We start from the raw sequence: 27,676 nt of genomic DNA, 5'->3' as shown, positions 1-27,676 counted from the left end.
CCTGAATGTAATAAAACAATACAGCTGAATGTAGATCAGTCCCAAGTAATTGTTTCACTGCTCTAGCAGCTGTTTAACTAATGCTCCAGTGTTAAATAGGAATGCTGATATTTTATTTCCTTTTTTTTTTTTTTTTTTCTGTTTTAGAAGGGGCTAAGTGGTCTCTTTCTCAGGGGACTGTGAGGTTAGCCTTGGCCCTTTGAACCTAATTAATCAATGGTGAGGCTCTTCCAGGGCTGGCTGTGGAATGCTCTTTAATTGCTCACTCGTGCAGTCATTTGTTTTGTTTAACCTGCAAGGGATTAAGCTCGCTTATAAAGGTCCTTGCTTCTGTTGTAGAACAACTCCAGCCATCCAACAGCCGGCTGGCTCTCTGCTCGATTCCCCACCTCCCCGGGGATGGAGCAGGGAGAACTGGAGGGAATCACTCCCTGCTCCCCCTCTGCCTGGACACACTGGCATCTCTGTGGGTCCCCCCATCACTGCCAGTGAGCTTCCCAGGGTGTGCTCTTGGCAAAAGGAGGATCCTTAGCTGTCAGTATAACCCAAAAATTCTCCAGATATCTCCCTCGCTTTCTTTCATTAAGTGTGAAACTTCAGAGACAGAAACTTTAATGATTTTCTGTGTGTGTGCATGGGTGTAATCCTGTATGCTACGCTGGGATCCCTCTGGCATCCCATGTCTCTGAACAGCTGTCAGGCAGCTCAGATTCTTTTCCAAACTGCCGGTCTCCAAAAATATTTCCTTCTCAAGTATGGAATTTCGCCCTTGAGTCAGAGAGTCTGTGCCAAGCAAGGGCAGGTTTTGGTGACAAAGCTGCCCAAAACATTAAGGTCACAAAATCTTTGAAACCTGTTGGGGTGGGATGGTGTGGTTGTGGTGCCCAAAACATTAGGGTCACAAATAAAATCTTTGAAACCAGTTGGGTGATGACCATGGCTGTGAATTTCCAGGCTACAGTGAGACTCTGCTTTCTCTTCCAGCCCCAGTGAATTGTTTTGAGACATTGTATTTCTTGTAATGCTTGCCATTAACATTCAAAAGAAAGCTAGATCATTTTAACATGTTTCAAAAAGGGATGTTAAAATTTATCTTCCTTTTTATTAGATCCACTGCAGCAAGGCACCCAGTGGCTTTAGAAATGTAAGTAATGAAAAGCAGAGAACAAATGTTAACTATAGAAATGATTTATGGAGACATCTGATGAATTTATCCTGCATCTTCACCCTTTCATCCATCTCCCTGGACTTCAGCTAGTGTGTCTGAGCAGCATCAGTCACATATTTTAAAGCTGACTTGCCAGAGACATGCTCTATGCTCTGGAATGTGGATTTCCCAGTTTTTGCCCCACCTAAGGCTCCCATACAATCCTGTACAGGCTTATTTTTTTTTTTTCCCCTATGGAACTCTCTGGGTTAGATTACCAAAGTAGGCACTTAGTGACACAGCCTGCTGCCTGAAAAACGCTTAATAACTGTCAGCTTCAACTGCTCCTCATGAGAATTGAGTAGTCCCAGCCATGCCTGAACAGCTGGGCCTTTTTGTAGCTCCTCTAGGAGGAACTGAGCTCTTTGGAGGAATCCAGCCCTGGTGGGAGGCAGAGGCTTTCTGGAAAACTTGGCCTTTGTGTTTAGCTTCCTCAAAGGAAGCTGTCTTACGTACAGCGAGTTTAATTCTTCAATTCTCAGGCGGGCTCTGTATTATGAAATAGTGAATCTTCTACTAACAAAGTATTTTCCACAGAGTCACAAAGAAAACTTGAGGTTGTGCAGAAGCCCTGTTCCTCTGTTCCTACCAGCTGTTGTCCTGCAGATGTTCAGAGGCCCTTTTCCTATCAGACTTTTTCTCAAATTTTTTTTAAGCCAAATCTCTGGTTTTTTAAACTTGTGTTTTAAAGTTGGATTAGGTATGTAATAAACAAGTTGTGTCCCATTTGGGATGGTGACCAGAGGGTGAGGAAGGAGAAGAGCTGGTGGGTATGTGTAGTTTATGATTGATTGATAGATAGATAGATGGATGGATGGATGGATGTGCTGAAAACTGCCCTGGGGAGGACAAGTGTGGAAGGAATGGGGGTGTGAGAGGCCAGAGGTGTGTGATCAGACTTTGCCCAGCCTAGTGCTGAGCACAGTGTAAGAAACCCTCTCTGGAGCTGCTGGACATATGTTTTTAAAAATGCTTCCTTCCATCCCTTTCTGTGTTGCTGCATGCAGCCAAAAAGTGTTCAGTGCTATGTTTAGACATTTTGAGCAACTTCCCAACTGCAGTTTCAGTACATTTGATATTTGGCTTTTTTTTTTTTTTTCCCCTCCTTAGCTTTTGCTTCTGAATCTGTTGGGCAATGCAGAGCTGGGAAGCGTATGAAGGTTTTGTGACACTGTGATTTCTCTGGAGCTTAGAATCAAAGTGCAGACTGCCTTTATTCAAGCTTTGGGCTGAAGATCAAAGAGGCAGCATTGGTTGTGTTGGAATAAAATAAAAAAAGAAATCACTTTTGAATATTGAATAACATGCTTAGTTCATTTCAGGATTATTTTTTGAGAAAATTCGTTTTGTTTCTGATTATTATTTGCCTTGCTTTAATGCCTGAGGCACAGAGAGGGCCAAGTCTCCTTTGCACAAGGTGCTGTACAAAATCAGGGACCATGAACAGATTCTGTATTAATAGCACACAATGTGGCAGGCTGATGGAGGCTGTTACTTTACTAATACTGTCTTTTTTTCTGAACTGCTTTAGCCATGGTGCTAAAGTCACAACCTGTCACTTGTTGATCCTGGGTTTCGTTTGGTCAGAAAGCTTACTGTACTCTGCTGCCTCCCTTCCCCCACACCAAGAGGCTGAGGGCCAATTGCCACCTAAACTAAAATCTATCAACCTTTTCTTAAAAATCACCTCAGCACCATGCTATTGGCACGAACAGTGAGGAGAGATGCTGCTCTAGGTTATAGAAGCAGAACTGCCTGTGTGCCTTTGGTTCACTCTTTAGTTCATCAGGGAGTCGCCCAGCCTTGACCTTCTGTGCTGTTTGGACGTGTTCATTTTGGTTTCATTCAGTTATTATGTCAAATTTGAGATGGAGTGCAGTACAAATTATTTTGGCCCCAAACCTTTCTTTAACCCTATTTGCAGAGGTGAAAGGCTAATATGTTAAACCTTCCAGCCCATGCATACTGATTACTTCAGCCCCTTTAGAGACAATATTCTCTGATTTCTGTTTTATCTTTTGCAGCAACTGTTGAGTGCCTGGGATGGGGGCACTGGGTGGTGACAGTAAATGGCAGCAGTAATGTGACAATTAGCAAAGAGTGATATGGTGAAAGTAATACCGGATTTTCCTTTGAAATAGGGTGGAACATTTATTTATGATTTTTTTCTTCATGTATTTAAAAGGTTTCTCAGTGTTCACGGTCAAATTTTCTTCCTGCTCAGCCAGTGCTGAGCAGCAGGTTGGTACCTCACAGTGCTACAGAGCTGCAGCACCTTGATGTCAGGCAGGACATCGCTCCCTGGGCTGCAGGCTCGGTGGACAGGCAGGTAATGGTACACTGAGGGTTTGAACACACTTTAGGGCTGTTGTACAGAAAATAACCTATTTCAGCTTGCTCTGGATATCCCAGCTCTGGGTAGCTGCACTAAAGAAGAAAAAAATGGGGTTTTAACTCACATTGACTTGTGTTAAAATGGCAATGAAGACAAAGTAATGTGGAGTGCCAACTGAAATTCAGCCCAGATCTCCCTTAGCCTTTAATTTGACCTCCTAGCCCAAATTAAAAACCAGATTGTTTTCTGTTCACAGTTATTTTAACTAGTGTTAAGTCTGGCTAAACTGATGAGCCTTTTATTGGTTGGTTTGTTTTAGGTGTTAGCTCTCCTCTCCAGATACCCGACAGTGTTTTGTAAAGTGCTTTTTTATTAGGCTGCTACAGAAGTTTATGGAGTTGGAAAAACTAGAGTACCTGTAAAAGGGCAGATGTAGTTCTTTAAAAGATGAGCTTTACAATCTTAAGGCCTGGCTGGTGTGCTGATTAGCCCTGAGGACCATCCAGTAATGTTAGCCTGCATTGCAAACCTGGCCTTGCTCGTGTCCTCATCTCCCCGCAGCTGGAGCAGCACCGTGACTGCTTGGGGTGTGCTCAGTGCAGATCTGTTTTCCATGCTGACCCAAACTCTTTGTACAAGTACACCCAGTGGCTGGGGCACATTGTGGTTTTGCTGTTCTTGCTTTAAGGATGAGAGTCTCTCTCGCCAGACTTGTTTCCTGTAGCTGCAGGGGTGCTGCACATGGGCACAGGGCACTTGGCCAGGCTCACCTGTGCCCTGCACGTTCATTGCCTTTGGGGATTCCACCTCCATCCCTCACTGTGGTAATTGCAAGGAGATGGGGCAAAAGGAATCCAAGGAAACTATAAATGTAAAAGACATTACATGATGAAGCACAGAGGAAAAAGCTTTTGTTGCTTGGGGGAGCTCTCATTTGGAGGTTGATGATGAATCACATCATCCCCGCTGGCAGGTCCTGCTCTAGACCTCAGATTACTGGCCTGGGGTGTGCCTGGCAGCTCAGCAGATAAACCATGTTCAGGAATGCCCCAAATTTTTATTAAAAACTCTTAAATCTTGTGAATTTGCTATTAAATGCCTCTTGTTAAATTTTAAGGACCTTATCAATGAGTTGAAACACTGCAATTACTTTTTTGGTTTTAAGTCTGTAAAACTGGTATTTAATTTATTTCCAGGACTTGTTTTCCTTCTTGCTCCCAGGCTCTCTATAACATATCAAGGTAGTCCCTTTGGTGACCTTTGCAGCTCATATTTGGTTTGGCTGTGCAAGATTTTTCTGGTGTTTTGCTGGCTGGAGTTTTGGGGTGGTTTTGGAGGCTTGTTTTCCTTCAATTTTCCTTTGTTCAATATACAATAATAACAAGGGGAATGAAATAGGTTGGAGCTATAGAAAGAGGACTCCTTTTCCCATCAAACTTTATAAGATTTTACAATAATCATAGCAGTTTAAATGTATCTCATTGGCATTTCTGCACAGAGGCACTAGGTGAGGCTGCAATTAGAGTGCTCTGCCTCATCCTGTATTAGTTTGATCACATAAGAAGCAGCCTATCTGACAGCTCTAGCACCTGGATAATTAAAACCTGTCAATAAAACAACAAAATGCACTGTGTAGTGGGACTCGTCTGTGCTAGCATTAAACACTGCAGATAATTATATCGCAGCAGAGGTTGGAAAGCCAGCCTCTCAGTGCTCTGAAAGATCAATAAAAAGGCCCATTCATAATGAAAAAAATGCTAGAGAAACTGGATTTTCATCTCCCTGTCATTAGATGCCTTGCTTTTAAGGTTTTGCAGAGGCAGAAAAAGATTCTGTTGAGGAATTCTTTGTTTCTGGAAGCTAAACAGGTGGGGGATTTAGCTTTGGTTTTGTGCAGTGCATTACTGAAAGCAAATGTGCTGAACCCAAGTCTTTTCTGGGGGCTTAGAGTTCTGTTCTCCACTGCCTCCCTTTTCTGCTTGCCTTTTTTTTTTTTTTCCCTTTACCCCTTATTTCCAACCCATCATGTGAGCTCCACTTTTTAGTGATATTTCTCTTTGCTTCCTGTTTACCTTCTCCAGAGCTTTTTTTTTTTTTTTTTCCTTGGCTCTTCCTAAAGGGCTAATTTGGAAATATCATATATTGACAGGGGAGAACACACTCCTGGCTGACTTATTTGCTGTGACAGCCTCTTTCTTAAAGCACTCATCCAGAGAGGAGATTTTTGTGTTGCAGGGAAGGAAAAGCATGTCTTGCAGCATTGCCATGAAGGATAATGAATTAAGTCTGTCTGTTACTGTAAAACCATTAGAAAAGCATAATAGACCTTGAGGAAGAGGCTTAGATATTGATGTCTTGGCTATATTAGCATGCCTGGGCACACGATGGCTGCCTTGTCTTTGCAGAAAAAAATAAAGTCTGTGTAAAGTAGGTGTTTCAGCTGAGGGCAGGGAGAAGAGCACTGGCTGCCAAAAAAACAAGGCACTCTGTGAAACACAGGTGAGTGGTTTGGTTGGCACACGTGGGCATTCAGCTTCCTTGTTGGAAGCTGCTCTAGGTGGAGGGTAGCACAGCTATGAGCAGGGTGTGTTAGCAGAGCAGGGGCTGGATGTGGCAGCTCAGTACCTGCCCTGTACATCTAAGTGTGTGGATGTGAAATTTTCCCATCCTCATGGTTTTTAACACCAGTTTGGACTGTGACAATCTGAGGATTCAGAGGAGGCAGGTGGCCTCCCCAGGTAGTGGCTTCCACTGTGCCATATTCACAGGAACTTAAGTGTTGCAGGAATTGTTGCTTCATCTCTGAAGGGCTGGTCTCTGGAGGATTAGGAGAAGGAGGGTGTGTTGGGATCAAATCAGCGTTTGAGACTCTAGGCTTGTGGTGGAGCTGGGCATTCTCGTTGCTCTTCTCCTGGTGTCCCTAGCACAGCAGGTGCCTGCCTCCATGGTTTGGGCACCTGCTTTTATTGTCTGGTTCCCACCTAGATGGGGAGTTGGGAGACTTGCTGGTATTGCACCTGCCATGATTAATGCTGAAAGGCTTTTGTTTGAAATTGATCTTTTATTTTATGCTGCCTTTGCGTTTTTGTTCTGACAAACATATTGCCCCAGACACGTCTAGCCTGATGTTGTTGATGTGTCTATGCTTTAAAGGTTTCTGGAAAGCCTGAAAATAAACTGCCAAACTTTTTTTTTTTCCCCTTTCTTGATCTCTTGCTAAATATATTAACAATGTCAGCATTGGAAAAAAAAATTAAAGATATCACAGCAGGAATAAGCAGCTGTTTACATCTAAAGTGTTTCTGTTTTGTTGTCACAAGATGACCTTGTCACTTACAAATCATAAAAATATTTCCAGGGAGAAGAAATGGAAGTTTGCTGAAGGGGAATGAAGTTTTGGTGTTGTTCTTAGTTGAAGTCTGAACAGAGAGTTGTAAGCAGAGTTGATCCCTGCAGCTGGTCCTGAACTCAAGTGTTTCCTTCAGTCCCACTGCTATAAATGCAAAGCAAATGACAAATGAAATACTATTCCTGTTTCACATTAAAACTCCTGAAAGTCATTTTCCACTGGAACTGGGAGAAGTTCTGCAAAAATAATCCATGTTTTCTGTTATGGTGTATTTGTTACACTGAATTGACACCTCACTTCTAGATTAAACACTTTTCCACATATCCAGATAGAAAGAGAAAATGGGGGTCTTAACTAGTAGGAATAAATACAGCTGGAAAGAATGCATAGGATCCCCCCCCCCCCATTTTTTTCTCTTTCTTTCTGTTTTGGTTTTTTTTTTTCTTTGTTTGGTTGGTTTTTTTTTGGTTTTTTTTTTGTCTTTTTTTAAAAATAATCTTGCAACAATTTGCACTTTTCCCAGTAGGGTGATTTTTTTCCTCTCCAAAACATAGATGTGAATAACATGAACTTATGTTTATGAGATGATGGATGCTTAAAGGCTGCCAAGTACCTTGGACTGACTTCTAGAAGAGTTTAGAATATTCTCTTTTCCTGAACATACAGGAAGAGAGAGGAATTGGTGTCTCAAGTTGGGCTGCAAATGCTGATCCTGGATTTTGCTTTGGTTTCTGGTCTCTTGGTTAGTCTTGCTGAGCTGAGTGGACACTTTTGGTTCAGAGAAAGAGTCTACAAATCCCAGCAGCAGTTAGGGAGGTGGCACAAGACATGGAGAGAGTCTTTGAGAAGCAGTGTCTTTACTCAGGTGCCCACCTTGCACTTCAGGATGTACCAGGGAAAGAGGAATGATGCATAAAACAAACCAACACACACACACAAAAAGATGGCTATAAACTTCTTGTCAGATTTCATAATAACAAACAACAAGGTGAGCTTAAACCACTTGAAGGGTTACTTCAGTTCTCTTGTGTCTCCACAACGTTTGTTTTTAAAATGCTGGACAAACTAATAAAATGGAAGCTGTTTTTTTTAATAACATAAAATTATCTGATACCCACTGCTAAGCCTCACAACTTCTAGGAGTTTGGAGCAAGTGTTGCCAAGACCCAGGTGCCAGGAAATCCCAAGATTCCATGTAAAATCCTGTGATTTACAAGGAAGAGCTCATGGCCTGGTTTGCTGGAAATGGAGTATAGCAGGAATACATTATGGGTTTTCTCCCTGTGATTTTCAAGGCTACAGATTCATCATCTTTTACACATCTCCTTTCCCATGTCACTTTTTGCATGTCACTTAGTGTCACCTGGGCCTTTAATCTGTCTGGAAAGAAATATGACAAAGCTGAAGGGACCAAGAAGCTGTTGTAAAAGGGATAAAATGCATGAGCAAAAGCAGAGCAACCAGAGCTCTAATGATGAGTGGTTTTTACTTCTTTCTCCCCTTAAAATTTCCATAGCCTGATGTCTGACAGTAATAGTTCATTGAACAGGCATTAGGTTTTTTCCTGTGGTTTTTAGTGTAAATTGCCATCATCCCTTAAGCGTGCTGGAATGAGAAACTTCCGTGTTTCACCCTGGGGTGATAAAAGGAAGCTCAAAATGCCAAGTGCCAGATTCAGTTTTGCTGCCCATAGGAAAGGAGTGTGAAAAAGAGGAGGTTGAGTTCTTCTGGTTTTCATTTTGGGGTTTGTTTTTTGGTTTGGGTGGGTTTTTTTTGTTCTGCTTTTTTCTTGTTTTGTTTTTTTTGTTTGTTTATTTTTAATATGAACCCTTTTAAAGTTAATTTTGTGCGTTACTGACACTACATAGTATTTGTGATTTTGAGAGTTTTTCATTTCGTTTTCTGTGTTTCCTCCCCAAGGTGGCACTGACAATTTGATCTCACCTTCTTTGAAAGTTCCTGTGCTTGGTAGGCTTTGCCATCCCCCATTCCAGGAAAGTGTAGGGGGGCTTCAGGATGTCCTAGAGTTGGGGGGAAAAGCTTCTGCATTTCTGTACATCCTGCATTCCCCATTCAGACCCCTGTATCATGAAGCTTTTAGTCTCTTTGGTGATGTTGCAGAAGGTAGCATGTATTTGAGGAGGTTAAAACTGTGCTGTTCACAGACAACTTTCCAGGTTGTGTTTTCACTTCTGTTTTATGTAGCCAAGTTCTTGCATTAAAAAGAAGGGACCACAAAGAAATGCTTGACCATTCAAAGCAAACGCTGCCTTCCAAACAGAAAAAAACCACAACACAGATGAGCCCTAAATGTGTTTGTTCCTCCCTCCACCTCCAGTTCCTCCTAGTTCTGGATCTTTACTGGTGATTTTGAAAGGTATCTTTGATCCATTGCTGTTATTCTGTGTAATGTGGCCAGTGCTGTCCCTTCAGCCAGGAAGACTATTGATTAGACCAGTGAAATTGCTTTTTGAAAGGCACATTGTGCCCAGCAAAGGATTTTTGTTGAAAGTGAAATTCTGGATGATGTTCAAAGCCTCTCCTGGAAAACTGCCCACTTGCATCGTCTGAGCTACCTGTGATATCCCAGCATGGGTGAGGACATTATCTTTTTTGTTAAGGAAATTATTTTTCTGTCTCTATAACAAAACTAGTCACTTGCTGTGATAACTGTTGTCTTTCAGCTAGAAAACAGGAGAATGTCCCAGCCCTCTGGATTATCTGGGATCCAGCAAAACAGCCTGATGAGCAAGCGTATCCGCTCTTATTATTCCTTCCATAAAATTAAAGAAATTATGGAGCTTAAGGCAATTGCTAATGAATCAATTTTAATTTACAGGCTCAAATAAAATCCGCATTAAGGCTGACAAACTGTAGCTTCAGGTAACCACGAAGCATTTCCACTGCAGACCTAAATGAATTCTGTGCTGGATGTAGCTTCTGCCAGAAGAGCAGAAGGGTCAGGGGTCCCATTTCATGTCAGAGGAGGCAGAATCCTAAAGAAAATAAATGCAGTGGTCTAGCTCTTAGGAGGTCTCTTTCTGGCACGCAGAAGCAGAAAAATCAAAGACTAATAATATCTCTCTCTTTTTTTTTTTTTTTTTAATTTAAACAAACAAAGAAGCAGATGATTTTTCTCTATGGAATCACTATTTGCTAAATACTTTTGCATCACCAATTGTACGTTAGAGGTGTTTGTCCCATGAAATCAGAGGCAAATGTGGGTTTCTACACATGCACAAGTCAGTCACCCATGGACCTGTATTAGCCTCAGGAAGAGCATCTTGCAGCACCCAGCCTCTGTGTATGTTCTTCTAAGCTGAACGATGCTCACCGCAGCAGGCAGGGTCAGTTCCTTCTCTGTCTTCTTCATGAAGAACAAGCTTTTTGGAAAAAGTACCTCATTTCAGGAGGTGCATCCATGCTGGGCAGAATGATGGAATAAAGCTTAGCCATTTGTGCCTAATGCAAGGGTGTTGTCTTGTGAATGATCAGACTGGGAAGTTTCTCTAACAGGCTTTGTATGAAAACATTGTTTTGGTTTTTTGACAGCTTATTTGGTGATATTTTTTTTCCTCCCACTCAAGTCTTGCTGTTTCTAGTCTTTGCTTTGGCTTAAAGAGTGTTATACAAGATAACTGGTTTTGTGAGAACACTTTATAAAAATGTTGCAAAACATATTGTTATGTCTGCTATAAAACATGCAATGATTATTTTTGCTGCTGTTGTTGGTTTAGTCCTTGCATTTTATTTGTGGGGATGCTAGTATTAAAGAAATACCTCCTGGAGGGGAAGGGTTGTGCCACCATGCCTCTTCTCTTTTGGTAATAAGCTGATGAAGATGTTGGTGTTTGCCATCAGTCTCTGCATGCTCACTGCTGAGCTTTCCCAGGGGATGCTGTAGTCCTTGCTCCTGCATCTTTTTGCCACTGCAGGGGCCACTCAGCTTCTTGACCTGTCCTTCTGTCTGGTCTGTTTCCTGACTCTTCATCTCTGTTGCTTTCCAGGTGCAGTAATCGGACCCAGTGTGCGGTTGTTGCTGGCCCCGATGTGTTCCCAGACCCGTGCCCCGGGACCTACAAGTACCTGGAAGTGCAGTATGAGTGTGTCCCTTACAGTATGTATCCTGATATATTTGCACTTGTTATTTCAGTAGAGATTTATTGAGGGGATTGGGACAGCCTTGAGCTTGTCTCTTGTTGCTCACGGGCAAGTAAAGCAGCCCATGTGCATCATGTGAGACTGAGCTGATAAGATATGAAAAATTGTTCTCTGTGTCAGGTTTGTGCTTAGGTTAAAAATATCCTAATAATGTCTCCCGTGTTGTACAGCATAACAGTGACATATCATCTTCTGGAAAACACTTGGGAAACCCCATTAGAGAAAGCCGACCAGAGGAATGAAGCACTATTGCTGGCTTACGGCTTCTCTTTACAGAGGTTTATGCTTGTAATCATACAGCAGTGTGCTTTGACTGACCTATGTCCATGTAATTGATGGCATTTGATAAGTGCCTTAAACAGTATTGTATCACCAAGGAGGTAGGAAGCTGTTGTTTTGGGTAATTTGATGTTTGATGGTAGAAAAGTACTAATTTATAAGCTTCCAAAGTTATAAAGGCAAATTACAGGCAAGCCATTTAGACTGAATTTTTGAGGGTAGAAAGCCAGTCACCTGAGATGACAGCAATATGTGCCAAGTGGGAAATTCAGAGCTACAAAAAGTTGTGTACCTCAGAATTTGCTTTTTGTAGAAACCAAATTTGTTACATGCAGGTAAGGCCCTACTGCCAAAAAGGGCGTACATGAAAAAGGAAATAAGAATGATAGTATTGGAAAGTGCACTTTTTATTAGCAGTTGTAGAGAGCTGAGTGATGAATAACAGCACCATTTCCAGGTTTTCTGTTTGAGCAGGCCAACGCTTATTGCAGCACACCTCTCAAAATAATAAAGCAGGTATGGGAATGTATGCTTTCAACCCACAGTGTTGTATTGAGAGAGCAGCAGGAGGCATCAATCTGCTGAAACCCGGAGTTTGGCTCAGGGACTGAGACCATCTTTGTTGCCTCAAGCAGGGGCTGCAGGAGAGCAGACGTGGCTGAGCAATGGCAGGCACCCTGTGCAGAGGGGAAAGCAGAGCCCGCAGCCCCTGGGGTGGTCCCCATGCCCCAGGCAGGAGGTGGCCACCTGCCTGCTGCCACAGCCTGAACAGGCTGTGTGGTCTTTGGTTTCTGTGAAACTCCAGCACCACCTCTCTGAGTAAAGGGGACCTCTCTGTTGAGGGACTCAGATACTCTGCTGGCAGCAGTCTCAGTGTGTCCAAATTTGATTTTTCTAAACAAAACTGTGAAGCTTCTAAATGCAGTGATGGAATACTTTTTATGGGGTGAGCTATTAAACTCATGTTTAATGGAAAGATTGACATCAGGGCTTAGGATCTACCCTATGAAGCAGAATATACTCCAAATTATAGTTTAGAGTTATTCCACTCTAAATGAGGCTTTTCATTTCAGAAGCAACACTGTGCATGGAAAGGGTTAGGGAAGATTGGTTTCAACTTATCACAGCAGGTTGTGTTTCCCTGTGATTTATGATTTGCATGAGGGTATGCTGTTCCCTCCAGAGACTGGGCTGGTAAAGCAGTAGTCATTACCTGGTACCCCTCCACAGCCTTTGTTGCACATAAAACAAAGAGGAATAGTGGTGCCTTGTGAGAAAGGCAATATGTCAGTATTACACCCCAAAGTGTTAATTGGCCCTGTGTACAAGAAGTAGAATAGCTCTTGTGAGAGGCTGCTCAGTAATAAATGTACAGTAGGGATTGAGTATTTTTTAATGATCTGAATGTAGGGAGGAGAAGGATGACAACTGACATGCTGCTTTTGCAATTAAGGTAGGAGCTTTGATGGCTGCTTCCTCCACTTCTTTATGAATCAAGTATGGGGCCTCTGCAAGTAGAGTTACTGGGGGGAGACAAAGGACAGGCACATGATGAAATAGGATCTAGTATTCTGAAGTTGTTGTTGTGTGTTACCTAGGAAATTTTGGGTCAAATCTTCATGTATTGTTATTCAGTGTAGCAGCAGTGAACTAGGTTGTGTTTAAGCAAACCGTGTCCCTTCAAATGCTGGCATGGAGTGGGAAAACTAGAGCTCCATTTTATTCTTTTCCTGCCTTAGTCTGTGCCTGGCTTTGTTGCTGCACCTCTATTTCTTCCCTCAGAATGGTCAGATTAACGTTCTAGATAGATGTTCCCCATGTGGGCCCCATGAGTGTCCCATAAGTGAAAGCCACCCAATTGATGGGGAAGGTTTCACCTCTGGGCAGGTAGGTCAGCAAAGGCATGTCTGGACCAAAGCCATGCCTGGTGGATGAAATCTGTTCCTTCTTTTCTGCCCTGTTACAGTCAGAGGTCAGCTCTTGTCACTGAGCCCACATGCCCCTGTGCAGCCAGCCTTTGGGAGTGATGGGCTCTGCCATATGGCCCTCTGCTAAAGGAGCACCTCAGCTGCACCATAAAGGAATTAATATTTCAGCAGGCAGTTGTACTCGTGTGCAATTCCAGCTTGCCTTTGTCTGGTTGGATGGGTTGCTCCTCAGAGTTTCAAATTATTCTTTATGGACAGAGAGTGGGTTTACCCAAGTGTTGGCTGAGCAGCAGAAGGGAGGGTGTGTGCATCTCAAGACGAGAGGGTTTGGGAGTCATCTTTAACAGATGTTGTTAGGACTGACACTAGGCACTTGTGCTCAGTATAGTATAGCTAGTGTATCTCCTCCCCCAAAGAAAGAAAAATGGAAGATTTAAATCTCCATTCATTAGTCTGTTTCTCTTGAGATTTTATTATTTATTTATTAATTCTTCCACCACTAGCTTATATCGTTTTCTAGAGGAAATCATCTCCCTTTCCTCTCAGATGGGGAAAATCTAAGTGTCCTCTAACTTCAATAGCTCATATATTGTAAAATCTCCTTTTCATTACCCCACACACTGCATTCCTGTGTGTTCACTAGATACCCCTGACAAGGAGAGTTTTGTGAGCCTGCAGTTACTCTCACCATGTGGACAAGATGAGAGATGATTATGCAGATAGCCCAGTCCTCTCCTCATATATTCCTGATCCTGTAGTTGCTTTATTGGGTAGCAGCAGCCTTCTACTAGAATGGACAATCATTCCAGGACATCTGGGCTTCTTAGGTTGCCCTCTGACAGTGAAATGTAGGTGATATCAGCAGGTAAAAAGATAGCAAGCCTAATTTGTCAGGCTTCAGTGGCATCAGTTGTCCTATTTTTCTGGTATCAGAAAAAATCATCCAAATAGTTTTGTCTTTCTCAAAGCAGGCCTTAGCATGTGGCATGTATTTCTCTTAACGCTTGCTTTAGGTACTGCCCCTTTTCTTCTGAAATACTTAATACTTTAAGTAGTAATACTTTAATATTTAATACTTTACTACTCCAATTTTCTTGAATTGAATTTGCTTTTAGTAATTACTGAGATAGAGATTTTCCATGGTTTTTCACTGATTGTATACTACTGCAAACCTGCAGTCTGCCACTGCCAGAGCTGTGGACCTGTTTCATAGTGGAGAGGTGACTGAGCTTTTTTGTGCTGTGTGTGAATATGAGAAACCTGACATGGTGAGGGTCCCCTTGATCCAGTACCCTGTTGTTTCCTGCTGCATTCTTTCCCTCTGCCCTTCTCCCTTTACAGAGCTAATTGGGTAATGGGAACAGCAGTGGTGGAGGTGGTTTTTAAAGATAGGTCAACACTCTTATTGCAAACACTTCACTATAATCTTCTGGTGCTTGTACAATCCTGTTGTCATGGTGCCAGTACATTTAGGAGTAAATTTTTTCTTATTTCACCTTTGTAATGTGCTAAAGGCCTTCCTGCTTTACCCATGAGCCAGTGCAGAAAGAAGTGTTTTATCCAAAGCTGTACATGATACCAGTGGCCAGCAAGAGAGCCCAATTTTGGAGGAGCAGAGGTGTTGGGAGAACTGGCCAGCTAGTTGTCACTTTCATTAGACACATTGTCCAGGTTTAGAGCAAATTTTGGGAAGAATCCCCCAAAGGAGCTCCGGTGGGAAAAGCCAATCCAATCGGCCCCTCCCCCCAACTGGTCCAGGAGGAAAAAAATACTTCCTTGGAGAAAGATGGAAAAAACCTGTTTATTAAACAATAAAACCAAAACAATGTCAAACAATGAGACCCCTTGCCACTCTAAAAGAGATGACAAACTGAGAAAAACCCCGTCCCCGGGTTGAAGCTCGGTTCACTCAGTCTCTGATCAGTCCCTCTGGTGCTGGAATTGTCGCAGGCCGGGCCTGGCCCTGTGGGCCTCAGCTGCCGGTGCTCTGCTGGGTGTTCAGTCCAGAGCAGTTTCAAGAGGTCCAAAGAAAAAGGAAAAAAAGCAGTCCAGGGAACTTCTTTGCCTCAGCTAGCTAAAAACTAACTAAAAAGCAAAAGAAGAGCTCTGTCCCGCTGTCTGTTCATCCACAGACAACATAATCCAGGAGCAGGAATGTGGAGGAGTGAGTGCAGTGTCTGAAAACAAACTGCTGCTTCTTCTCTCCCCCCTTCACTCTCTGGAACACTCTTAAAGGTACAAAACTTATTATTCAACATAAACAGAATGAGACGATTGGGGATAAAAGCATCATATAGTCAACCCAGGGCACACATTTTCTATCAATAAAGCGAGAAACCCAAACCCACCCTTTGGTTTTGCTAATGCTGCCTCTGTATGGACGTGACACTCAAGCCGTCCATGTTTTAGTGGTTCTGCAGGTATTTTGGAGAAGGAGGAGTGGAGTGAACAGCCCAGTTGAGGCTCCCTTTTCTCTCTTGAGAACATGTGCTCTGTAGGACATGGTGGCACTGCCCTTCACAGGTGGCACTCCAGATCAGAAGAGGGGGAAGTTCCAGCATGCAAACAGCTATTTCCCGCTGGCTTAGACTGAACTTTAGGGATTGTCTCCATTTAGTTTTTACTTGGGTTTTGAAAATGGTATGAGTTGAAAGCACCAGAGGTATTTTGAAATGCTTTCTTCTGTTCATTTCCCTGTAGAGACAACCTTGCAGGTTCCCAAGGATCTAGCACAGTGTTGAAAAGAAGATTTAGGTGTACCTGAGTCAGATTTACCTTCAGTTTTCAGATTTACCTTTACTTTCCAGTTTATCCTGAGCTCCCAGTTCCTTTAGGCTCTGGGTTTTGGAAGTCACAAAATAACTTGTGCACTGTTGTCCTTCAGAAGCAGTCTGTTTTTTAAACAGGGAATTGGAAAATTTAAGCTATGGGATAGGGCAAAGGGTAGTGACTCAATGAGGACAAGCCCATTGCTGCATTGATGGAAAGGATGGCAGCAGCAGGAGGGTGCCTCAGGCATGGCATGTCCCACTGTGATGATAACCTGCCTCACACCCAGGCCACCAGCCTTCCATCAGCTTTTGATATTGGGGAGATCTGTTCAAAGGGATGTTTCTTGCAAGGGAAAAATGCTCGTGGCTTCTAGGGAAGGATGAATTGTTCTTTCCATTCTGTTTCTTTCTGTGTGGGCTAATGTGAAGGCACCACATATCTCTGGTGCTTACAGAGAATTTCCTTCTTCTTTAATACTAACAAGAGGAAGGGAGAAAAAAAACCACAAAAAACCACAGCACATGAGCATATTTTATCCTTTCTTTTCTTAGGACTTTTTTTCTTTTTAAACATGGAACCTGAAATCACATTTCCCAGTTGCTGTAGTGATGGAAGAAAAGGTCACAGCCTTGCTAGAAATATTCCTTTTATTGCTGATAGAAGAGTAGATGGGCTCACATATCAATAAAAGTGAGGGACAGTAAGTGTGATGTGGGAACAGAATTCAATAAAGTTTTATTGTATCACAAGTGGACTGAAGTGCATTTAAAAACGTTAAATGAAGGCACACAATATCTGCTCTGCTGGACCTTAGGGCCAGTGAATAGACAGATAATTGAATAATGACATTTTTAAGAGAATACAAGCACTAGAAAGCAAACTGATATTTTCATTGCTCTAAGATTGTTGGTAGAAAGGGAGAGAGAAGGGGGAAGATGGGACAAAATTGCAATCTGAAAACAGTTTAATGAGACCACTTTTCCCAAGAACACAGTTCTTAATTATTTCTGGAGTGCTGTAAGGCCATTATGTGGCCTCTAGGCTGTCCCTCTGTGTTTTCTTGTTGCCTTCTCCGTTGGTAGAGAAGCAATGTTTGCCCACTGAGAGCAGGGCTGTGTTTTGTTAAACAAATGGACTTGCAGTTTCTCTGTTTTCTTTTGCCCTGGGTTTTTATGTTTGCTTTGTTTCTGTTTTCTCCCAAGAGAATTTGGTCCCTCAAGGCCCAGCAGGGAAAATGGCAAATGTTCCCAAGGGATTAAGCCTGACTGTTGGCATTTTGGCCAGTAATGACCTGAAGCCAGACCTCCTTTGTTTGATTTGTTAAATATATTATTTTTGTGCATGGGTTGGGAAGAATAAGTAAAACCAAAGAAAAAAACAAACAAGAAAAGCCCCTAACCAAAAACCTAACAGCAGATATAACTATCCATTATGATTATTTCTGAACAGAGAATCTTTGTCTCCTGCTAACAAATTGCCTTTCTTCCAGTGCTTACCGTTTCCTGGCATTGGACTAAAAAAAACCTATTTTTTTTGTACTCACTGAAATTCCCAGCTTTGCTTGCTAGCTTGCTCATTAATTTTTTTTTTTTTTTTTAATCTAGAGAGGCAGAAATAAAGAATATATTTCTTCCCTTATCAGTCTTCTTTTACTGGATGTTTGTGGGGAGAGTGCACCTACACAACAGCTCACTGGAAAGCACTCTTAGTTAAAATAAGCTGATATTATGGGCCTTTGCAAACCTGCAGGCTGACCTGTCTGAATAGTTGCATGCATAATGTTCAAGAAGGAAAGGAAAGCTAAGAGCTGGGGAAATGAAGGTACTTAAAAATTTGAAGTAGCCTGATACAAAGGGAAATGAGCATTTTTGTAGGGCATGCTGAAATAAATGGCAACATGGTTAATTTTTGAATATGAGATGAGTTTGGCTTAAAATAAGGAAGTTGGATGGTTTCCAGCGTGTCTGTAATACATACTGGTTTGAAGGTGTGCTGTCAGCCTTGAACATAATGGATTTTCTTGTGGGGATAAGTTAGATACATGTTAGGCAATCTCCACAGTAGGAAGGCCATCACTACCGGGTGCATCTCTGAGTTCCAGCATGCTTCCATGAAAAGCCAGCTCCTGCTGGCTTCTGTCATCGCTGCCCTTTTCTCTAGGTAGAGGAACATTTCTTCATGTCTTCCACCCATGACAACATGAGCCTTTGTGTGAAAAGTAATTTTTTTCTCTTGCTCTCTCCTGAGTGTTTAGCTGATTGTCTCCTGGACCAGCTCACTGCTCCCTAGTCCTAGGCTTGAAGTTTTGAAATGCCTCCATGCTCTGATGCATTCCGTCTTTAAAACACGCAATGGTTCTGGAAATCTCCATGAACAACAGGTTTTGCTCCCATATGTGTTTGAGTTGCACAAGCTCTCTTTATCAGGAAAGTCACCACAGTGCTGTGCTCATCTCCTTTAGGTCTGAGATGCTGCAATGGATGAAAGCTGGAGTGTGGTACAGCCTGGGCAACCTGTGAACTTCTCAGATGATCATGAGATGCTTGATTGCACATTTGTTGATATTTTTATTATATTTTGAAGCTTGTACAGCTGGGAGAAATTGTTTTGGGTTTTTTTTTAAGAATATAAAAAGTTTTCTGTGGTAGAGCACAAGAGGCAAAATTCACATCTCCCCCCACCATCACATCACTCTCAGAAAATTTGTAGTGTGGAGAACCAGACTTTAAATAAGTCAAAGAATTTAGTGTAGGTCTGTTATGTGTTTCTCACATAGGCTGTTTTTCTTGATATAGAGCCCTGTCAGTTCTCCTGAGGGCCTCTATAATTGGTTTATTATGGAAGTTTAGGGTGGAAAACTGTGATGCGTGGTGTAAGTTATTTTATGAAGATTATGAATGTAAGGGAGTAATTTAATTCCTTGTGTGACTTCTATGCACTATTTATTCCTTTCCAATACTGACCCATAGCAGCTGAATTTTTAGTGAGAAAGTGTATGGGTTTGGTTTGATTCTACTCATTTAAACTAAAAGGTGCTTCAATCTTTTGCCCAACTGCCTTTGGCCTTTGAGTCTGAATCAGAGGTCATTCAGTTGCAGGGAAACTTTCTTTCAGTGTCAGCAAACTTTGGGTCAGGTTCCTGATAGCCTGAGGCTGTCTGAATTTGTTAGCTTTTTTTCAAAAATCTCATCTTTGTCACACCCATTTCTAGCATAGTAAATAACTGATACTGTCTCAGCCAAAAAGGGAATTGTAGTCAATACTACATAGAAAGAAGAATGAAAATATGGGATATTCTTCAATAAAGTAATAGACTGCAGTCCTCCCACCTTTTCAGCTGATGGTTCCATATCTAAATAGTGAGACATCTTTGTAGTATCTGAAATAGATTTGTGCTTGAAATAGATTTGTACCTTAATAAAGATGCTGACAAAACATAGCAGCCTGACCCCTGCAAACCCTTTTCTGGAGCACCAGAGGGAAGAACACCACTGGCTTTAAGTCATCTGTACCAAACTGTGTTTTTCAATTCTTTCTGACGTGACACTTGTAGATATTTGCCACCAATTTACTGCCTAAGCATAAACCCACACTTCCCAATTGTCTCTGAACAAGTCTGTCATCATTTAGAGAAATATATATTTCTTTCCATTTTTAATAACCTATTGCCTAAATTGTGCTATTATGCCCAGCACCCTCTGGAGATATTGATATGGATTTCATATGTTTTATAACACATCTTCATGGAAATAATATTTATATTTCCACGTTTTATTCCTATTTTCCTTTAATTTATCTTATAAGAAGTATTGCAAAGGTTTCTTTCATTGGTGCAAGCAGTGTAAGGAGATTAAGACCATCCTTGCCAGGTGCTATTATAAATCCACAAAAGAAATGAAATACATTTATTGGGTTTTATTCTGGCCAATAGGGAGAACAGAATATGTGTATCCAGTGGCTAAGTTGAGGATTGAAGTTCATTTCTTCTAGCACAGGAGAGAGGAGGAGGGAGGGGGGAAATTTGAGTATATTAAGGCAAATCCCTTTAGTGTGTGAAAGACGAAAACGCATCTTTCCAGATCTAAAAATACAACTTCGTTGAGTTTCTTTATATTAAAAGGGCTCCCAGGAAGAGAGCCAAATACATCTGAATGTATTACTTCTTTCCCTCATTTCCTCCACTTTTCTTCCTAACAACATTTCCAGTCAACTTTAACAATATCAGCCTGCATGAAACCACTGTGGTTGTATGCACTTCAACTCTGGCAAAGGAGACAAACATGGACTGCATAGTATTTGATTTTTGTTAGCTTCTGTTTCCAGAAGGAGTAAAATGGGAGGAATTGTCAAGACTAAGGCAAAAAGGCCTCCCCCAGGGTATCCTTTTGAAAAACAAAACACCAAACAAAGTCCTGCAACTTATTTCCAGAGGTTTCTTATCTAAAAGTAGTCATGGCATGTCATTTACCTGGGCTGATTGCCAGACTATGCAGAAATATTCTAAAAGGCTTTTCGAGGTGTGTTTTTTTATTTCTTTTTTTCTTTTTTTTTTTGGTGGTGGGGGGGGAGGTGGGCGGGGTGAGGGGGTGGGGAGTGGAATGATGACCAATTCAGATTAAAAAAGATTTATTCCAATTGATTTCACAGATGAATGTATTGCTGAGGGTCTAAACTAATCTCCTCCTCCAAAGTCCTTTTTCACTCCATGGGTAACTTAAAAATGTCTAATGTAGTTTTAAAAAATGCCTTAATCTCATTTATCTTTAATTTCTCTGTTCCGCTCTGCAAGCCCACATAAAAAGATTTACAGTGGGTATTTATCCCTTCCAATATCAAAAGCAAATTCCCTTCCAGATCTCAATTTTCACTGATAATCCTCAGAGATGTATAATTTTAATTTACCTTGCAGATGACGTCTACCTGGTTTCTCTCTCTGCTTTTATGAAGGTATTACTCACCTGCACCTCATTAACTCTGGTTTGTTTTTTTGGTTTTTGGGTTTTTTTTTTTCTCTTCTCTCTTGTGTGTCTTGAACAGTGTCTGTGAGTGGAACTATTGTCTTGTCCTTTGCTGGAGTGCACATGCTGGTGCAGCTGGGGCTGGCATGTCACCATGTAATCCAGCTGAGTCCTTTCTTTTTATCCCAGGAGAGGCGGCGTCGGGGCCTTGTCCTTTTTATTTCTTTAAAAATTAATAATCTTGCATTTTTCCATTTCATCCCTTGCAATGGCTTGCAGGACCACACAGATGCACACTCACGCACCTGAAAGCTTCCAAAAACCTCAGATGTTCAGATCTGCAAAATAATGGTTCTGCTAAACAGAACAGGAACTATTGTGCTCTTGGGATTTTGAAAATGAGTCTATTATATTTAGGTGCCCTAATGAAAGCTGAGCTTCCCTGGAAATCTACCTTTAATGTCTGTATAGGAAACACTCTGGCGTCATTCCACCTATGTTACTATTTAAAGCAGCAAATTGTGCATTTAAGTGCTGTTCTGAATGCAGCCCTAAAAGATGGTTCCACATTTCTGCATCAAAACTGAAGGGGTGGAAGGAATGTAAAGTCCATGGAGCAAATGCAGACATGAGCTTGAGTATTTGACTTTGAGAAGAAAAATCAGGAAGCTATGTACAGATGGTGTTGGAGATCTTTTTTTTATTAGTAAGACATGGCTCCAAACATTGAAATTGTAAGATAAATGAGTTTCATAGTCTAGCCTCGTGTGGGAGGGCAGAATGGAATGGCTAGTGACTCTCTTTGGTATGAAATTACACTGTATCTCTACTGGTGGTCTTTTCCTTATCACAGTCTGAAATTACTCCTGCTTCGATATAATCACATTTGTATCCTTCTGCTGCTTTGGGTATTTACACTCAGGTTTGGCAGCGCCTGAAACAGGAAAGACTTTCAGTCAGTAATCAGTATGGAGCTGAAGGTGTGGAGGCAGCAGCTACTAAAATGCAGCACAGAAAAAAGATGTTCCTCTCCCACGGGCACACCTGAGCCAGCTTTGATGCCGACCATGGCATGAGATGCAGAGGCACAAGCTGTAAAGCAGGGATAAATTTGCCACGTGGGTGTTTTGTACAAGGCACAGTTGTAGCCCTGGTTTCACTCTGCCTTTCCCATTGGCACCACTGGGACACTCCCAGCCAGGCATGTGCTTAAAGGTTTGATGGATGTCAGCTTGTGTGTTTGCATCTTATATATGGTGTATGCAACTAGCAGAAGCCTAATTTGGGGGGTCCTTTATGTGTTCAGGCCGGGGTTTCAGAGGAGAAACAAACAGGCCTTTGTCCATTTAAAGACTTACTCAGAAGAGTGAGCATGTGCCGTGTACATTTCCAATGAAATCAATAATTAAATATGTTCCAGATGACTCTGGTGGGGGAGGATATTAGTAATTACCAGAAAGTGACAAATCTGCATTCTGTGGCTGGTACTTTGAAAACAAAAAGTCACTGTTTCTAATAGAATCCATTAAAAATATGACCTGATTCAATTGTCATATTTAAGTTAAAATAATGTCTAAAATTTTGGACGGTATTTTCTGATTTTTTTTTTAAATGGTCTTAATAGAGGTATAGTAGTTGTCTTTCAGCACATGCCTTTGATGAGAGCCCACGGAAACACTTGGGAATTTTCTTGTTGAGTTGGAGGGAATTTGGATGCAGAGCGTGAAACTGGACAGTATTTAAATCAGTGCAGCCTTGCCTATTAAACAGCTTGAGTCTGAGCCTTCACATTTGGGAGAAATTCATGGTGCAGTGATGATAATATGGAGAGATTTCCAGAGTAAAAGAAAAGTGTTTCTTTCTTAAAGAGGACTGGTCATTTCTTGTCTCAGAAATGAAGTAAGGTGGCTAACAAAGTCTCAAACCAGTTTTAGAGTATACAAAAACAATAATTCACATTTTTCCTTGGTAAAAGGAAGGTCACAGAGCTGTGGGTTGGGCATGCAGGGAGGAGACAGGAAAGGCCAAATCTCAATCAGAGTTGAAACTAGCCAGTGTTGTGGCTGATAACACACAGCTTTTCAAAAAGTACTTTAATAGCAAGAGAAGGTCTAAAGAAAGCACTAGAAGTGATAGTTGTTTAAGGTGATCACCCCTTTAATGGAGATAAAGAAAAAGTGGAGGCATTCAATGTTATTTGGGTTTTGTTCCCTAATTTTTTAATAATTCTGGTAGGCCTTGGTCTTTCTGTTCCTTTCAGGTGGAGGACCATAAGTGTGTGGGAGCAGGGGCTTCCCTTTTGTGAAACTGTAAGGGACCAGCTGCATCAGCCAAATGTTGACAAGTCTGGTAGAAATCATCCCAGAGTGCTGATGGAACTAGCAGATGTTGTGGCAAGACCTCTCTTGATCATTTACCAAGTATCTTAGGAGTCTGGGGAGGTTCCTTGTTGACTTGAAGGTAGCCAGTGTTATTCCAATATACAAGAAGGACTGTTAGTCTAACCCCAGTTCCTGGAAAGTCACGAAGTAGATCATAGTGGGGTACCATTGACAGGTATTTAAAGAATAGCCCAGTTGCCAGACACAGTCAGCCTGGGTTCAAATAGGCAGATCCCTGTTTAAATAATTTGGTATTCTTCTATGGCAAGGTCATTTAACTAGTGGATCAAAGATCTGGATATAGGATGGGACTGCACTAATAGCAAGTTTGCTGATGATCCCAGACTGGGAGTTGCTTTAAATGCTTTTGAGTGATGAGAGGCATTGCAGAGGGAGTACAGATAGATTGGAGGATCAGGCAATGGGACAAAATGTGGGACAAGAGCAATTGCTGGATTCTTTGCCTGCTGTGGGGGAGTGGCAGCTCTGCAGAAGGGGATCTGGGGATGAGGGTTGACAACAGCTCAGTGTGAGCCAGCAGAGTGCCCTGGCAGCCCAGAGGACAATCTCCATCCTGGGGTGCATCAAACACAGCATAACCAGCTGAATAAAAAAGGTGATTATTTTCCTGTACTAACGACTGATGCAGCCTCCACCTTGAGTCTTGTGTGCAGTTCTGGACCCCACAATATAAAAAGGAAGTTAAGGTGCTCTAGTGCTTCCAAAGGAGCTGTGAAAGGGATGGAAGACTGCTCCTGTGAGGAGCCGCTGAGAACTTTGGATTTGTCAAAGTTTGGAGAAAAAGAGTTCCAGTGACAGCCTTGTTACCCTCTACAGATTCCTGAGGAAAGGATGTGGTAAAGGGAGGTGCTGAGCTCTGCTTCCTGGCATCCAGTGATGGGACGCATTGGAATGGTTCACATTGGAATGTGCCTGAGGAAGCTTAGTGTTGGCATTAGGAATTAAGAAAATTTCCTTACTGAGAAGGTCCAGCACTGGAGGAGGCTTCTTGGAGGGGTGTTTGATACCCAAAGCCTATCAATGTTTAGGAAGCATTTGGTCAATGCCCTTAATATTATGCTTTGGTTTTTGGTGAGCCCTAAAGTGGTTGAACAATTGGACTCTAGATGGCCATTCCAACTGAAGATAAATCATTTTTGCCATGGGAAGATGCTGATGCTTCCCAGTGAAATGATAAATGGTGTTTCCAGAGCCCCATGTGAGTGCCTGGAGACAGTTGTACATTGTTGGTGTTATGTGTGGTAAGAAAGCTCAAACAAATTGCTTTGCAACACTTTTTCATCTGAACATCTACACTCATGTGGAAATGGGTTTTTGCAGTCAAACACAGCCCAAATCTTATCAATTATGAATGGCTGCAACAGATGGTATATATTATTGTTTATAAGAATAAACATTTCAAACAAGAAACACATGCTGCTCAGCAGCTTTAACTGCCACTTCTGAGATGGGAACCAAATCCCTGACCTTGTCTTCCCCTCCACTTGTTGGATAACATCCTATTTTAATAACCAAAAAACGAAGACAGTGAAATATTGCACAATGGAAAACTGTGTGCAAACACCAATTCCGGTGTAAGAGGATCCTACTCTTTCTCAGCTTGCTGGGAGCTGCACCTGTCTGAAATTTGTGTTTGCAGCACAACTATCCATCAGCCTTTCCCAAGGGTTCATGGGACAGGGAATTTCTGCAAAACTTCTTACTTGAAGTTTCAAGAAGTTTGTGCAATGTTGCTGCAAAGAACTGGCTGTAGCCTGAGATCAAGGTATATATCATGATGATGTTGATGAGTGCTTTGTCAGACACCTGGCTTTGCAGAAAATACTGTGTATTCCTTCAGTTTTTCTTTTAATCCCCATTTGTTGCATTGCCTTATTTTAAAACATCCAGTATTTTAAAAACTGAAATAATTGCTCTAAATACAGCAGGTGAAAGGCTTTTGGGGCTAAAAGCCTGGCTCTTGAAGAGCAGTCCAGATGAACTGTAGCAGTCCTCAGAAATTGGACCAAAAGTCTTGGAAACTAATTCCCCTTAACCTTGTGCCTATTTTTGCTATAGATATAAAATTCTATGTACATGCCTTATCTGGAAACAAACTGTGTAAGCATCTGCAGGATTGGTGCCTAATTTGGTGGAGAGAAGTCCATTTAAAAATCTTCATTGCTCTTACACAATTTGCTACAAAAACATTTGCTGTTTATGATGCAGAATCTAGACACATTGCCAGAACAAATGAGCCAGAGGTATCTTGTGATAGTAGCCATTCAAAAATAGAATCACAATAATTTGTTTATTTTCTGATTTATAAAATTGCTACATCATCTTGGCTGTAACTGTGGGTAGAAAGCGTGTGTTTTCTTGCTCTGGTTTTTTAAAATTCTCACTTAACATTCATAACACAGCAAAATACTCATTTCTGTGTCTTTAAAACCAATCATATTAGTTATTCCCCTGCTGAATTTAGTGCTTATTCAAATGCGCTCTCTGCTCTCCTTGAAAAGGAATTTTGGCTGAATTTCTTTAGTGCAAAGCCCTTCCTTACTGCCTTGATAACACAGTGTTATCTTACTCTGTAATACTTCACCATACAAAGCAATCTCAAACTCAAGGAAGCATGCCAAGAGACACTGGGCAAAAAGCCCTTATGTAAAGTTTGGACTTCTTTCCCTTAACAGTGCAGCATTTGCACAACCTTCTCTTCAGGCAAAGAAAATAAATAAATCAAAACAAAGCTCTAAAGTTAACGAAAAAGTTTTTTTAAAGCAGTACTCGTGATATTTATTTTAATGGGAAGAAATCAACTTTGTGTCACTTTTATCAGACTAAACTAGAGGAATTCCGCAGTGCTCTTTGCTGATATGGGACAAAATCCTTGTTTTGTGCCCAGATCTGTATGTAAAAAGTTTCCAATGCAACAGCCTTTTTTAAAGTAGAATTTGATGCCTTGTGGGCCCTGTGTGGGAGTGTGGTGACAGTTAAGCAAGGCCTAAGGCATTTTTTTAAAAATGTTTTTTGCTCTGAAGCTCGGGATAGGAAAAGGCAGATTTAGGTACTGAGGGCCACCTTGGCAAGAATTGCACCTCCTGCTACCCAAATGTGCTGCTTGAAGATGCACAAGAGGTGCACCCTTCTCCTTCTTCTCTCCAACTTGTGGTCATCCTTCCTGTGATGGTTCTGGCCCAGCGCTGAGTTTTACTGCATTTAGTGTGGCACTGGCTCTCTATGCCATGCAGTTTGTGGGCTGCATAAATCTGAGCAGGATGACAGTCTCATTGGAACTCAGGATGTGTGGGAAGGAGCCCCAGGTACTCAAGGTTTGCAGTCTTTCTCATGATATCACAGTCCATGGAAATTAGGTGTATGGATACCATTAAGTAGTGTCAAGATGAGTGCTATCTCCAGAGAGATTATTTATCACTATCCTTTCCCTCTGCCTGAATTCAGGGAGGTTTTTATTGAAAATTCACCTCTCATCTCCCCTTTTATTCTTTCCACTTCATTTCTCACATTCCCGCTTACTCTGTCATAAATATACCTGCACAGCTGTGACTGTAGCTTTACAAGCTTCAGCCTCTTAAACCCCAACACTGTTCTTTGCAGGTGACCTCACATTTCAGGAGTAGAGGCTCTCCTGGAACATGCCAGGAGGATTTTGGCTAGCAGAGCATTGGATTTACAATTAATCAGTCAACTAAAACTTTTTTTTTTTTAACCACCTTTTTCTAATCACACCAGTAGAGAGTCCCGAAGAGTGACCCCTCTCAGGAATGCAGAATTAGCCTAACTTAGAGCTCACATGGCTTTTGTGGTACCAGTGGTGTGTTTGTCTTTGGACAATCAATAGGGTCAAGAGGGGAGAGTTTGTCTGGTTTATGTCAGTGTTTGCCTGAAGTCAAATAGGTAGCCAATTAAATTTTCCAATATTGAATGAGAAGAGAGTGGTAGTGTCAGCTCTTCTACAAATGCCTATTAAATTACACGATGCAAAAGTGGCTGAAGATGATTCACAGCAATAATTTGACCCAGTTATATGTTTATTGCATTTAAAAGACAACTGGGGGCTTGATTTCATTGCCAGCTGTGTGGTAGTTAACGATCAGTAAGAAAGCATCAAACTGAGAACAACTTCTGTTTCTAAATACAGCCTGCCGCGCTGAATTTCAGACATTCCCAAAATGAACTGTGTGTGTGTAATAGATCTAAAAATAAGAAGAAATATGCTTTTATTCGAGACTGACGGTATATATTCACTGCAAAACTGTTCTTAACTAACAAAGAAAAATCA

At 41.7% G+C, this 27,676-nt stretch overlaps 1 protein-coding gene across 25 annotated transcripts in view; it reads left to right on the top strand.

The window, feature by feature from the left end:
* ADGRL3 (adhesion G protein-coupled receptor L3) overlaps positions 1-27,676 on the top strand; it is a 498,089-nt gene that overhangs the window by 278,121 nt on the left and 192,292 nt on the right. For all 25 annotated transcript variants that reach the window (XR_010439890.1, XM_064711138.1, XM_064711142.1 and 22 more), the window contains one exon: positions 10,899-11,008. Coding sequence is in view for 24 of the 25 variants with exons in the window: in XM_064711138.1 (XP_064567208.1) it covers positions 10,899-11,008 (110 nt within the window). In the remaining variant the exon portion in view is untranslated. The remainder of the gene's footprint in view (positions 1-10,898; positions 11,009-27,676) is intronic.

The sequence above is a fragment of the Zonotrichia leucophrys genome, chromosome 4 (genome assembly GCF_028769735.1).
Source record: "Zonotrichia leucophrys gambelii isolate GWCS_2022_RI chromosome 4, RI_Zleu_2.0, whole genome shotgun sequence".
Taxonomy (NCBI): Eukaryota; Metazoa; Chordata; class Aves; order Passeriformes; family Passerellidae; genus Zonotrichia; species Zonotrichia leucophrys.
This window is presented reverse-complemented; position numbering and strand designations above follow the sequence as displayed.